This window comes from Clarias gariepinus, chromosome 14 (genome assembly GCF_024256425.1).
Source record: "Clarias gariepinus isolate MV-2021 ecotype Netherlands chromosome 14, CGAR_prim_01v2, whole genome shotgun sequence".
Classification (NCBI taxonomy): domain Eukaryota; kingdom Metazoa; phylum Chordata; class Actinopteri; order Siluriformes; family Clariidae; genus Clarias; species Clarias gariepinus.
The window spans coordinates 10,028,947-10,042,500 of NC_071113.1; the positions used below are offsets into that span (position 1 = coordinate 10,028,947).

Here is a 13,554-nt window from a genome sequence, read left to right on the forward strand (position 1 = left end):
ACCGTACGAGCGGGTCCGTTTTGTGTGTCCGCCGAGTGAGAAGGTCAACCCAGACAAAGGCTTCCACATATGAGGATTTAGCGTTCCTTACAAACAGCTGCGCAGAGCCCAGGCCTGGCTCCAGTGACGAGGATAAACAAACTGGTGCACAATGAGAGGCTGTGAGCAATGGCCACTGCCTGACCTTGAGACCGAATCTGGGATCGTACTGTTCTTCCAGTTAAGGCATAAACACAAACCGGCTAAAGAGGGTCGACTGGTATGGAAGTTCCATTTGTGTACTAATTACAGCTCATGTGGTTCTTGTTGATTTTCTGGGCACTGCTACAGAAATGGATCTGGTAGCATAACACACATGACATTAGAGTAGAGCGAGCCAAATAAAAGCCAGCTGTGATGAAGGGACCTGGTGGAGAGGGAGAGGAGGGAGGGTTGTTTGATCCGTACCATCCCCTTCCCCCCCTTCTTTCCCCCCGTGGGCTTTTAGCACGGACGGGACAAAGCAGCCCTGGGTTGTTAAAGCTGCCTGCCTATGATTGGTGCTATTAAAAAGCCAGCTGTGCAGCTGGCAGTGAAGGATCATCTGCGCTCTCGTTCTCCTGCCACCCACCCCTTTCTCGACAACACGCCCATCATACTGCAGTCCTACAGGGTCAGAGCAAGGCATCCTAGCTCTTTCATCACACCCGATTCGACAACTCCGGGTCTTGAGAAACGCTCAAGGTGGACACAACCGCTGACAAATCTGAGATGCTCGACAACTGGCTAGACGCGCTGAACCGGAATCACCAACGAAAAAACACCACAAAAGAACCTGAAAAACCGCTCAGACGCAGACGACAAACAAAGGAACAAATCAGGCTTACGCTGCAATTTACTTTCCCCAGTACAGAGGGAGTGAGAGTGTGTGTGTGTGTGTGTGTGTGTGTGTGTGTGTGGTTAATGTGTCATTACCCAGCATAGAAACAGAGCAGGGAATGGATCACGCTGACAGGCTTTATTGACACCCAGAAGAAGGGATGGGCTCGATTTCCTCCAGAAACCAGCAGACGTCTTACACTAATGAAAAACATTAATCTAGCTCCTGTTCACACCAACAACCATGACGAGAAATAAGACTTGGAGAAGAATGGGGCTTGGATTTAAGGCCACTATGTGCCAGAGGGAAGGTTTTGTCTCTATACGATAACATGAACTGCAATGCAGCTTTCATCAACTCCATCCATTTTCATTTCGTAAAGCAAATAGTGATTAGTCCTGTTCTGGGTGAAATACAGTACTGGGCATACTGTAAGTCTTGAGCCACCCATCATTTTATTCCTATTCAATTATGTACATAAATTAAAGAAATTAGAACACATGTTTTACTGTAACAGGCTGCAAAGGGCCTAAAGGTACAATAAAAAAAAATAGTAAATCGACATTTCTTCTCAGCAGCGGCCTCATTTCCCCTCTCATCCGTTCCAACCACTCAGCATTTAGCATTACCAGTATACTAATCACTGGCCTGATCATCTGCACCGTTTCTCACTGGTTCACCGCTCAGGTACAGTACAGAAAGCCCAGAAAAACAATAAAGAAGTAAAAAAAATCTCTTTGGAAGCAAAATAGTGTCTCAAGACCTTTGCACCGTACTGTAGGTGCTGGAACACTAGGCACGATTCAGTTGTACCATGCACAGAAACAACTGCTCATCTTCTAAGCTCACCCCACTGGTCAGCGTTATAATATAAGTATTTCTCTCCTTACTTGGGTACACTTGTGTATTTTCACCCTCCAGTACAGCAGGTGGCGGTATACACCTTGTTGTTTTGCGAGCCAGCATTAAACACAAAAAGAAGACGAGAATGAGGAAAACAACCTTCTCGCCATGCCTAATATTATTTACATAAAAAAAAAAATATATATATATATATATATATATATATATATATATATATATATCAAGCATATATCATATATATATATATATATATATATATATATATATATATATATATATAAGGTATATATGTCGTATATATATATATACCTTCGTACTTCATCAGCTACCAGTCACAGAGATTCCGGAGGGGCCCGATGGCACTGATGACGTCACGTCTTAACCACAATCTCCTTCCATTCTGCTTCAATTCAACAAAAACAATCGTCCTTGAGACCACCATGTGTTCCTAATGGGGGTCCTTATGTGAAAATCGCTCCTGTGACTAAATAAGCACTAAATCCACGCTGCAAAATCAAGTCCTATAAGAGTGGAAGCTGTTCGAACAGTAAAGGAGGACGAAATTTGGAATGAGAAGATCGGTAGACACATGTGGGAACGATGGTCAGGGGTCCAAAAACTTTTGGCCGCACAGTGTACATGACAACTTCTTAACCTGTTTTGGTAATATTGGGGTTATACAAATAACTGTTAAATTAGTGTGATAGAAAAGACAGATTTATTACCTTTTATTATCTTTTGTTTATTTAACTATGAGGCTGGAAATGGGATCTGGAGTCTGAGCATGGCCGGTAAAGTTTGCCACATTCTTTGCGGTTGATTATCCCTCAGCATTTAACCGCACTAATAAAACATCCTAATAAGGTTCGAATTAGTGTCCACTAGCACATATCATATTAGGAGTAGCAGAACCGGTGATAAGGACATTTGCATTCCGCATTCAGTCTGCGCTACGCTCACTTTATGCTTCAAAGATAATAAAAAAAATAAAATAAAAAAAAAACAAGGCGAAGCCGGCGTGTTCATTTTTACTCCACCGCACCAGAACTCGCTTTCACGCTGTGTGATAGCGATCATCCCAAACACGGGCGGTCCCAGCCTTCCATTAAAATCACCAGCGCCGGCTGATCAAAATAATGGGTTTTTATGGCACGTTTCTTGAGGCTTATAGACGGGCGCATTGTTCCTCGCAGGACTGATTTTGTCTCTCATGACAGAGTGACACGCGTGGTACTTAATTTAGCAGCGAGCGCTATGTGTAAATGAAGCGTGAAGCGGGGGGGGGGGGTATATTAGAGAGGGGGTGTGCTACTTGTTATCAGGGTTAGAGCTTGACCCTGTGAAGTAAGAGAGAGAGAGAGCGAGAGAGGTCGCAACTGAGCCGCTGATCGTTTCGTGTCATGAATCAAGTGAACGTGACAACAGTGAGAACAGATTTACACTCGATCGTTAACAGCTAAGGAAGAAGGACAACGAGTTTCATCTTAAGAAAAAAATCATTTAAACTCATTCATTTTACAGCCAAAAACAAACAAAAAAACATGCTGGCTACCAACCAAAATCACTGCAAACTGGCTTCTTCTGAAAGAAGAAAATGAAGACGTAAAGAGGAGTGCTGGAGGGGCAAAAAAGAGAAGCCCGGGGCAGGACGTAAATATCCTGGGCAGGAGGCCAAAAGCAAAACTGCTTTAATGGGGGCCGGAGGAGAATGACGGACACGGCTGCCCCTGGCCTGCAATTCTCAGGTCACATTCTGTCAATAGATCTGGGCGTTGCGGTCAGGACAGAGGGGAGAGGAACAATCAGTTGGAGGGAGGAGGGAAAGCATATATCAAAGCACAGTGCAGACAAAGGCCAAAGCGTGCCAGAGAGCCTCGCTGCTGAGTAAGGCCGATCCACCGGCAGTAAAGATCTGCATTCTACTGAAACAGCAGCCATAAATAATGACGCCCTGAATGCGGTTGTGTAAGGACGGAGGGTTGGGGGAGAAGTAAGAAGACAAAACAGATTAAAAAAAAAAGAAACTTAGAAGACACAAGCAACAGATAAGACGGAGAGCAGTAGTGAAATGTGAACGAGACAGAGAAAGAGGACACTACAGTCTCCCTGAGGCCACGTGGCGGCCGAACGTGTGAGCGGTGGGTAATTACTGCTTCGTCAGGAGCCGGCTGAGTTAATTAGTCAAATAGTGTGTGATCACTGAGCGGAGCTTTATAAACCTGCGTCAGTGGAAGCCGGTGGACTCCAGAGACGCGTCTTTGAGCACACGGTGGTCTGATGATGTACAGTACAGCAAGAACAGACTTCCAAACAAACACACGTTCGATCATACTTTCTGGGACTTTCTTCTACTGATGCAGGTTTTTGTTGCTTGTCCTAGTTAGTTCTTTTACAGCAAAGAAAGGTTCAACAATACTAATGTGCATGGAACTATGATAAGCGGGAACATCAGGAAGAGTCGATTAACATCCATTCAAAAGACGTCTGATGTCCACGTCCATGGTTCCGCAAGTTTCTAACAGGGTTTAGAAACCAGAAAATGGAAAAACTAAACTAAATCACGACCAGAGATCGGTATGGGCACAACAGCTTCCCACGCACAGCGTGTGCATCTCATGTCATGCATCTCCTATCTCAGTATTGTAATGTTACCTCTCTGTTTTTGAGGCGCATTTGAGGCTCCCAAATTCCTCTACTGCAATGTAACAGCATTCCCCAGTTCCCTAGTGGTCCCGTGGTGAGCACACAGCTCTCTCAACCGGAGTCCGAGGTCACTGCTTTTATATTTGTTTTGTTTTGAAGTCGTTTTCTAAAAGGGGCATTCGTTTAACGTTTGTAATGTAGGCAGGGTTTTTCAAGGCATTTTCAAAGCCAGCTTTTAAAAACAACCTAATGCTTAGGCTGCCCCAGTGTGCATAACATTGATAGAAAAAAAAAACTATATAAACATCATATATTAAATAATACGGACAAATGTATTAGCAAAACTCCTTGTTGTTTATTGAATGCGCGAAAGGAAGAGTGCTAGTTGGACAATGCTACAGGACGCGTCCAACTTTGAGGCAATAGTTTGGAGAAGACAATTTTATATTCCAACATGAATCAAAGCAAGGACTATAAAGTCATGGTTGAATGAGTTTGTTGAAAAACTTGACTGGCCCCAACACAGAGCCCTGATGTGAGCCAGACCTTCTCATCCAACATTAGACTACTCATTTCGATATCCCACCAACAGAATATATATATATATATAAAATGCTTATTTTGCTGAAAGAAAAAGTCTAGCTCGTCGACCAGACGGTTGTTTTTCAGATAAGATTATCTCACTCTTGACAGATGAAAGAGAAGACGCGTTACAAACAATGACATGCCTGTTTTAAAGTGAAACACTGCCAGGTATTGCAAAAAAAAAGAAAAAAACATTTTATTTCATCACGAATGCATAATAATCTGTGCCTACGCAAGTTTACAGGGTACTTTGTGGGTTCCTCTTGTGGTGTGTGTGTATTGTTGGTGCTTTGTTTTGTACTCTTATCTTGTGTGCCTGGGCCAGATGGCGCTGTATGACACGCCGTTACATAATCAAAACAGCACACGACCTCAGCAACAAGCCACTAAGAGCACAGTTTAATTTTTACCACTGTTCTCTCTCTTAACCCCCCCTCCCAGCACACACACACACAAAAACACACACACGGACGCACGCACACACACAGACAGCCCTCCAGTCACATCTTTCAGCTGAAGTTCCACCCTCTGCTATTTTTTCCAAACTGCTCAGCAGGGCTTAACAACGCTCCAAGCAAACTGACTTTATTGTCACATGCGAGTCATTGATCTAAAAGAACCTCGAATCGTGCGAGAAAAAAGACGCATTATTTTCCTTTTGCCCTGGCAAAGCCAGATAAAACAGGCCCAAGCTGCGGCTCCCTGCACCACAGTGCACAAACTCCATGGAAAAGAGAAAAGAAAAACGCAGACAGGCATGAAAAAGAAAAGGAAAGTACTGGATCAGGAGGCCACTCACCAGAGCAGGCCACTGGATCTGTTTGGCCCGGGTTCCCTGAAGCTGCGAGACTTCTTTCCTCCTGGCCCAGACGAGCTGCTGCTCCAAAAGAAAGATCTGGAAGTCCTCGTACACCTTCACCCACTCGCGCTTCTCCCACTCCAGGTCATCAAACTCCACGTATACCTGAGAAGGGGAAAGAAGAAGAAGAAAAACCATTACACCGTAGCTCTCTTCCCACTCAAACACAGCTGTGTATCATGAAAACATTCCTTGTTCCTCCACCAGGTCTATTTCTGGTGCTGGGAAAAGAGTATTTGTCTTAGTTGCACCGTGTGAGCCAAGTTTACAAAGCTGGCACTCATTTTTTGGGGGGTGATTTTTACAGATCTACAATTCCCTTTTGGGATTCCGAAATTTCTCAAAACAGAGACAGAGAGAGAGAGAGAGAGAGAGAGAGATAGGGAGAAGGAGAAAAAAACTGCAGAGTGAAAGGGCTTGAAGGAGAACGAGTGCTTCTGGAGCCTGACTCATGGTTTGCAGCTCAACATACTGGTTTTTGGAGCTGGACAAATAGAGAGGCTAAGTGAGGAGAGAGAGAGAGAGAGAGAGAGAGAGAGAGAGAGAGAGAGAGAGAGAGAGAGAGAAATGAGCCGTGAAGGCTGCTACGGCACATTTTTCAGGAAAGAAATTGCTCCTTGTGGGCAACACGCATTAATGATTAGCTAAAACTTCAAATGCTGTTGACCAAGAGCTATTTTCACTCTTTGGGAAGCAGACGAGATGCCAAGCCTGGCAAGTGCGTCCGATGCAGAAACGACTCTCACTTTAAAGACGAGGTTGAGCCCGTACGAGGACTCAAACAAACAGTTCTTCAACAGAATGCTCAGTCTAAGCGGTTTATGGACTTATATAAACCGTGTTCCCAGTGTGTTCTGTTCTCATGCATGACTAACACACTGAGGTCAACAAGTACAGCTGTTTTAATTGTTAACGAGCCGAGCCAGCCTTCTTCTCTCCCTCTCTCGGATCTACGCTCCTTTATCACGGAATTCGAATTAATAGGATACTGAACCAGTATATTACCAGGGCTGGTCAAGTCACACCAAGACTATTGACTGCACAGAATGACAAAATGATTATGAGAGTTTAATCTACCCTTTACATCTCAATATAATCCCCTGCTACACTACTGCACGGATACCATCAAGATAAAAAGCCATGATCGGACCATGTATAAAACACCCAGGCCTCCCAGGAACTCCGTTAATGGTCCAATCCTGTGGAAATTACTGGGAACGACATCAAGGTTGTATGGGAGATGTGGGGGAAGACTCCCAGCCGAGTTCCCGTAATGTGTAAGTGGTGTTTGTTAATGCTTGTGCGTCCAGTTCACACACACAGGTGTGTTTTTTTTACAAAAATGAAATCATATGACCAAGTTTGACCTTATTGGCTTCCCGTAATTGCTGCGCGCATAACTGCTTGCATAAGGGGTCGCCACACCCCATACTACCCAGTCGATTTAACATTTGTTAACCACTACCACCACACTTCACTGTAGAGATGTGAAAAAGTGTGTGGTTTTTTTTTTTTTTTTGTCCTACGCTGCATTTATCAGCGAACTTTAACCACAGTCACTAAGCGACGTTGTGCTTCCAGCTATCAGCCTGCAGGAACCCGCTTCATGGTACTTCCTGTTGTGAGTAAACGGAGGTAAGTAAAAAACGAAGAGAGAGGGAACCCTCCTCTTACAACATACGGGCTATGCTGCCCTGGACGCAGGACTGGATACCACGCTGGCTAACAGACGGCGCTTGCATAATGTGGATTCGACTCCAAAATGATTCAACAAGCCTGCTGTGTTTTTAATCACTTGTAGCCTTTTGGAGCCTCCCACTCACTCTTCAGAAATGTGTGTGTGTGTGTGTGTGGGACTAAGATAGAGGCAGCGTGTGAGAGAAAGGAACAGGTGAGAAGCAGTCCTGTCAGGACAGATGTCAGATGAACACCGTGTCCCTTCTTCTCTCCGTCTCTCCATTACACCTGTCACTTAACCCTTACCTTTCGCTCTACACTTTTGTAAACTGTACCAAGACACAACAATCCTGTATCGATCTCGCGGCCTGAGCGTGCACTGCATCAGCGTCAGATTGTAAAAGGTTGTGTGTCCTAGCACGGGAATTATAGTAGACCAATATTTAAAAGTAGACAGTTTATGGGTCATATAAACACAGTTTATTAGAAGAACACACTTTAACAGCGTGAGTGATGAAACGGATGACGCGCAAGTGCAAGCTGGTATCGGATGAGCTACAAGACAAGACGAAACGTACATTACAGTAATATATACCGTGATGATTTTGGTAGGATGCATGCCTGAACGGTTTTTAAATTGGATTGAGGAAAAAAAAAAACAACAACAGCTGTTTATAAACCAACACGAATAGAGTCACATGTAGAAGATTATTCATATTGGTTAATATTATAGTATTGTGGTCTAAAATCTTAAAAGGTGCACCTTTCTGATGATTACGCAGACATATCGCCGAAACCCGCCATTACCTTTCCTCTCATTAGCTCCTCTCTCGTTCCTGTAGTAGCACATGTGACTCCCACCTCCTCCCCATCCCCCACACACGACATGTCAGATGGCAGAATTGTCGCTCTCTTTCCTTACAAAACCACTCTGGCATATCTATCTCCCTCTCTCTCTCTCTGTCATTCCCTCTGTCGGTCTCATGCATTTTAAAAAAAAAAAAAAAGCAAAAAAGACAAACAAGAAAAGAAGCATCCTCATTAAAAGTTAACACACAGTACGAAGGTCGGAGAAACACGCAGAGACGGTGTGTTTGTGCTGCATATCCAGCTGACCCATTACAGCTCTCTGGATGTTGATGAAAGAAAAACTTTGAGAAAAAAATGGTGGGATATAATATATAGTGTGGCTGGACATAACAGAAGTATTCCTCTCCTCGTTTGGATGTTATGGAGACAGATGGCATGACTCTGTTCGTTTCCGTAGGGGTTGAAGTGACCATTTGGAGTAATGTGATCATGGAGCAAAATGTGAATCCGACGCACGCAGGAATTGGATTGAAAATCCACCCTTACAACGCACTACTCATGACTTGCCGTGTTACACATTAACAGTTGAACATGATAACAAGACTAGTCTTAAATATCACACAGTTTCACAATAATAATCCAAACATATTGAATTTCTATAGCACGACTGGGAGCGAGGCCAGATGCAGCTTTGTCGCCGGACACAAAAGATGAGATGAAATGGTTTGGAGGAAAATTGACGGAAACGGGCTGATCACACGCCGTGACACTCTGACGACCCTACTGCTAAACAAAGCCTAAACACAGCCTGTATGAACACGCTTTGTGCCTCGGGGCTTTATTGCACTTTTACTGTACTCGGAGACGTCACGCTCTTTCAGGGCCCTGAGCAGCTGCTCCATTCACTGGAGGAAAAGGACAGCGGACCGAGATGACAGCTGGGAGAAACATGACTCAAACTAAAGACCAAGGTCTGACCCGTGCTCGGCTTTCACACTCCTTCCTATTTTGGTCCGGCCGGTGTGATCCTGAACCAGACGCCATTACAGATATACAGAACGGAGAAACGGCAAGGTCAGTAAATCATTGTGTTAAACTCGGGTAAACCGGTGTGTCCCGTCACGGCCCGCCGTTGGCATTCGGATCGCTTGAGGACACGGCCGATACCGGGAGCAGAGGTCGCTTTGCGAGGTAGATAACGCAGCGGAAAGAAGATTAAAAAAAAAAGCTCTCGTAATTTGTGTTGTGTAGATCTTACTGTAACAGCCCTTATCAGAACATCAGCACGAGCTGACAATCAGCTTCTCACTCTCACTTCGCTGTTACGCAACAAAAACGTGAATCAGCGACATTGCAGCTCCGTGCCAAAACACGGTCATTGATCCAAGTACACAAACACACCCTGACATAAGAATACAGGTACGTATGAACATTAGCAGCATGAGAAACAGTTCAGGACTATGGGCTCGGCTGGAGAAACCTTCCAGAACTTAAAAAAACAAAGCAGGAACAGTAGAGTAATAAAACATTCTTGCTTCATAAGATGAAGAAGAAAAGAATCCAGAGGCCATAAAAAGCGTGCATATAAACCCATCACCCAGACAGCTGAGTGGGAGAGCTGTTGTGCAAGCCGCTTTAGATACATGCGTGAAGCTCGGCCAGGAGCAGCCTGCTCGAGCATGCATAAGGGAAAAAAAGCCTTGTACCGCTTCCAAGAGCAGGCAGTCTGGAGACGGCTTACATAACCGGAGTCGGACGCCCAGAGACTGGCCGCTGAACCCTGAGCGAGCCAGGACTGGCTGCGTGTCCAGTCTAGCCTTCGGCCATTTTAAGACTGAAAAAGGCGAATCCAGTGAGGCAGCAGTGGGTTAGAACAGGACGCACAGTTCAGAAAGGATGAGGATTACAGCCCTGGCTGGATGAATACATTTATTATATAAGTAAATAAATCATGGCGAGAATAACGCGATGCCAATACCGCTACACAATACAAGCCAATAAATCATACACGCTTAATGTGATAAGTCACGTGGCAGCAGTATTGTTGACATGAGCGGAATAAGTGACAGCTGGCTCCATCACACAATCTAATAATAACCAATCAGGTTTACACTTGTGCTACCAAGCATGACAAGAAGCTTCATTTTGATTCTACAAGGAGTGGTCGTACGATTTGTATTACTGATGAAAAAAAAGCCAGGGGTAGCTCAGTGGTTAAGGCATTGGACTATGGTTCAGAAGATCCCAGGTTCAAACCCCACAACCACCAAGTTGCCACTGTTGGGCCCTTGAGCAAGGCCCTTAACCCTCAACTGCTCGGATGTGTAATGAGATAAAAATGTAAGTCGCTCTGGATAAGAGCGTCTGCCAAATGCCTAAATGTAAATGTCAAAACCAAGGCGAAGCGTCATGGAATCTTAAGTTACGAAATTCTTAACCTCTCACCTCTCCACCTACTCCTTCAACCTTGCATCCAATGTTTTCTTCCTCTTCCATCAATTAAACAAACCTCGTCATGGCATCAACCCCGGTTTAAAAGGTGATTCCTGTGCTCGAACTCTTCCTCAAGAGCCAAACAGACTCAGTCTCCACCAGATCATCCATCGTTTGGAGAAGTGTGTCGCATTAGGTGTTTTCTTAGCAATAATAATTTTGTGACCACTGCTTTTTTTTTTTTTTTTGAAGGCCACTTTTTTATCCTTCTATCCCTATTAGTATTATTAGTGCTGACCAATAAACCCAACGATACCATATCGCCATACGTGAAAAAATATTCCATTCTACACCGTTTTATCGTTGACTAATCGGTCAACTTTTTACACCACATTCCAACGCTACACTAACGACCACTCTTTACAACCACAGTGTACAGAAAAGCATCTCAGAACACATCAACCCACTGGATGAGGTGGATCAGCTGACACACCAGAAGAGAGAGAGCATTGAGTTTCTCGTCTGCCAGCCAAGACGAGAACAGGCATCTCTGTCGACACTGGACACTGGCGCAGCGAAACCGAACTGGAAGGACATCGCTTGCTGGCTGAGCACGCAGTGGAAACTCTGATTTCAGTTGGGTTTAATTAACTACAGAGAGAGAGAGAGAGAGAGAGAGAGAGAGAGAGAGAGAGAGAGAGGCTGTTCTGGACAGACCCGACACCAAATGTAGCGGCGCTTGCGATATGTAAGATCTTGTTGCTACGCAACTAACAGCGTACACACCACCCAGCCGCGCACACACACACACACACACACACTTCTTTGCTCTCTGCATTGCTTCTCTTTCTGATGCTTTCTGTCTCCCTGTAGGGAAAGCATGAGGAGATGATGAGAGCTGAACTCCTCTCTCTGTGGCAGGTGTGTGAGATTCAGGATGGACTTTTTCAGTCGAGTACTGAAGAGTCAGGCAGGAGAACGAGCGCCCACGCTATCGATGCTCTTTGCCCGGCCTCGCACTTGAAGAGATCGCTACTACGAGCACCTACCATAATACAAGACATGGCAAATAAATATGATCCGGCTTTCTTTTAGACGTTCCAGTTCATATAGCAAACGCGTCTCGTCTATTGAAGGCTTTTTTTAAATTACAAAACATGCATTGAGGATACAATCTTAGGCTGCACTGATCAAATATGATGGAATAAGTAGGCTTTTTAATATCTCTCCGCTGAGAAGTAAATATTTCTTCATATTAGCCTTGGCAACTGAGATACACCGTGACATTCAGGGGGATGTTTGAGCTGTGTGCTGGCAACATCTGCTCTTAAGAGACGTGGGCGGAATACAATTTTTCGCTTTTTGATTTTTACTCGGAATTTTAATTCCAGTCATTTCATTTTTCTTACCCGGGTGTGAAATTCCAGGTAGGGAATTTATTTTCTCTCCGCTCCACCGATCCTTGTGTCAGATCTTATAGGCCGGCTTTTCCGCCGTAATGAAAGCTAACATACCTTGAGCTGAAGACTTTGTTATGTCATTTAGCCTGAGGCTGCTGACTGAGAGAAAAGTGGATGGCTCACACTCAAGCGATTGTGTTTAGAGGCACTGCGACAGAACTGACACATGGACACACTGCTTGTGTCACTCTAGCGAGAAAAGGAAAAAAAAAACAAATAAAAAAGGCATGCCACTAGCATGTCTTGCTCACGGAGAGAAAGCACGAGGCGCGAGCCTGCCCGCTGAATATTATTAAATAAACGAGAGCTGAAAGTCTCAACAGTACAATTTAACAGGAGGCGATAAATGCTATTGGATTGATGTGGTGAGTCATGTGGAGGCCATATCATTGGCATGAAGCGGATAAGTGACAGCTGGATCGATGACGCGAGGTGCACGGTTTAATAATCATAACCGATCTGTGTTTACACACGTTAAACAGGTTTATTCAGTTCTATGAGAAGGTTGGTGGCACGATGGATTAATAGTTAGCACTTTCAGCTTGCACCTGCAGGGTCGAGGGTTCGATTCCCTCCTGTGCGTGGAGTTTGCATGTTCTTCCCCGTGCTTGGTGGATTTCCTTCGGGTTCTCCGGTTTCCTCCCACAGTCCAAAAAAACATCCAGATCAGCCTAATTGGCGTTCCCAAAATAGCTGTAGTGTGTGTGAGCACGTGTGAGTGTTGACCGGAGGTCTAGTCCTTGTTACTCATTCGCATGCCTCATATACCCTAACGATACACACAAACAGGAAGGAAGCTAGTAAACAAAAAATAAATCAGACATTTGACCTTGCTATGACCTTGACCCTGTTTGAATCAGTTCAAACCTCTAATCAGTTTCTCCTTAATTCAACATTATTCCTACTAACATTCAGAAACTTGTTTTGGAGATACGGCGCTAACCGTCAGAGAATTGAACAGAATGAAAAAAGCTGTGGTTTTGTTTAGGTTTTTCAAAATAAAATAGATAATTCGGCTGATGCTTTAGCTTTTAGTATGAGTTTTAGTCTCAGGATGAGAGTTCGAGTCGTGGATCATGGGTAGATTTAATTTGAAGTGCACAATATTCTAATCGATTCAGTAGCGCTAATGTTCCATTTCTTCAGCAGCTATATTTCTTGCAGGTATTGAAATTGTAAAAACTACTAAAAGTATTTAATAAACACTGACATGCTGTGCAACTACAAAGTCGAGAATCTTTTTTTTTTTTTTGCTCCAGACTCCAGTCCAGTAGGTGGCGGTATTCCACCAACCGCATATAAACTCAAAAGAAGAAAAAGCAATACTCTTACAAAACGCGAGGATCTACAGAAAATTCATTCAT

At 44.2% G+C, this 13,554-nt stretch overlaps 1 protein-coding gene across 2 annotated transcripts in view; it reads right to left on the reverse strand.

Moving 5' to 3' along the window:
- Nucleotides 1-13,554, reverse strand: part of jmjd1cb (jumonji domain containing 1Cb) — a 128,163-nt gene that overhangs the window by 71,945 nt on the left and 42,664 nt on the right. For both annotated transcript variants that reach the window (XM_053511938.1, XM_053511937.1), the window contains exon 2: nucleotides 5,751-5,915. In XM_053511938.1, coding sequence (XP_053367913.1) covers nucleotides 5,751-5,915 — 165 coding nt within the window. The remainder of the gene's footprint in view (nucleotides 1-5,750; nucleotides 5,916-13,554) is intronic.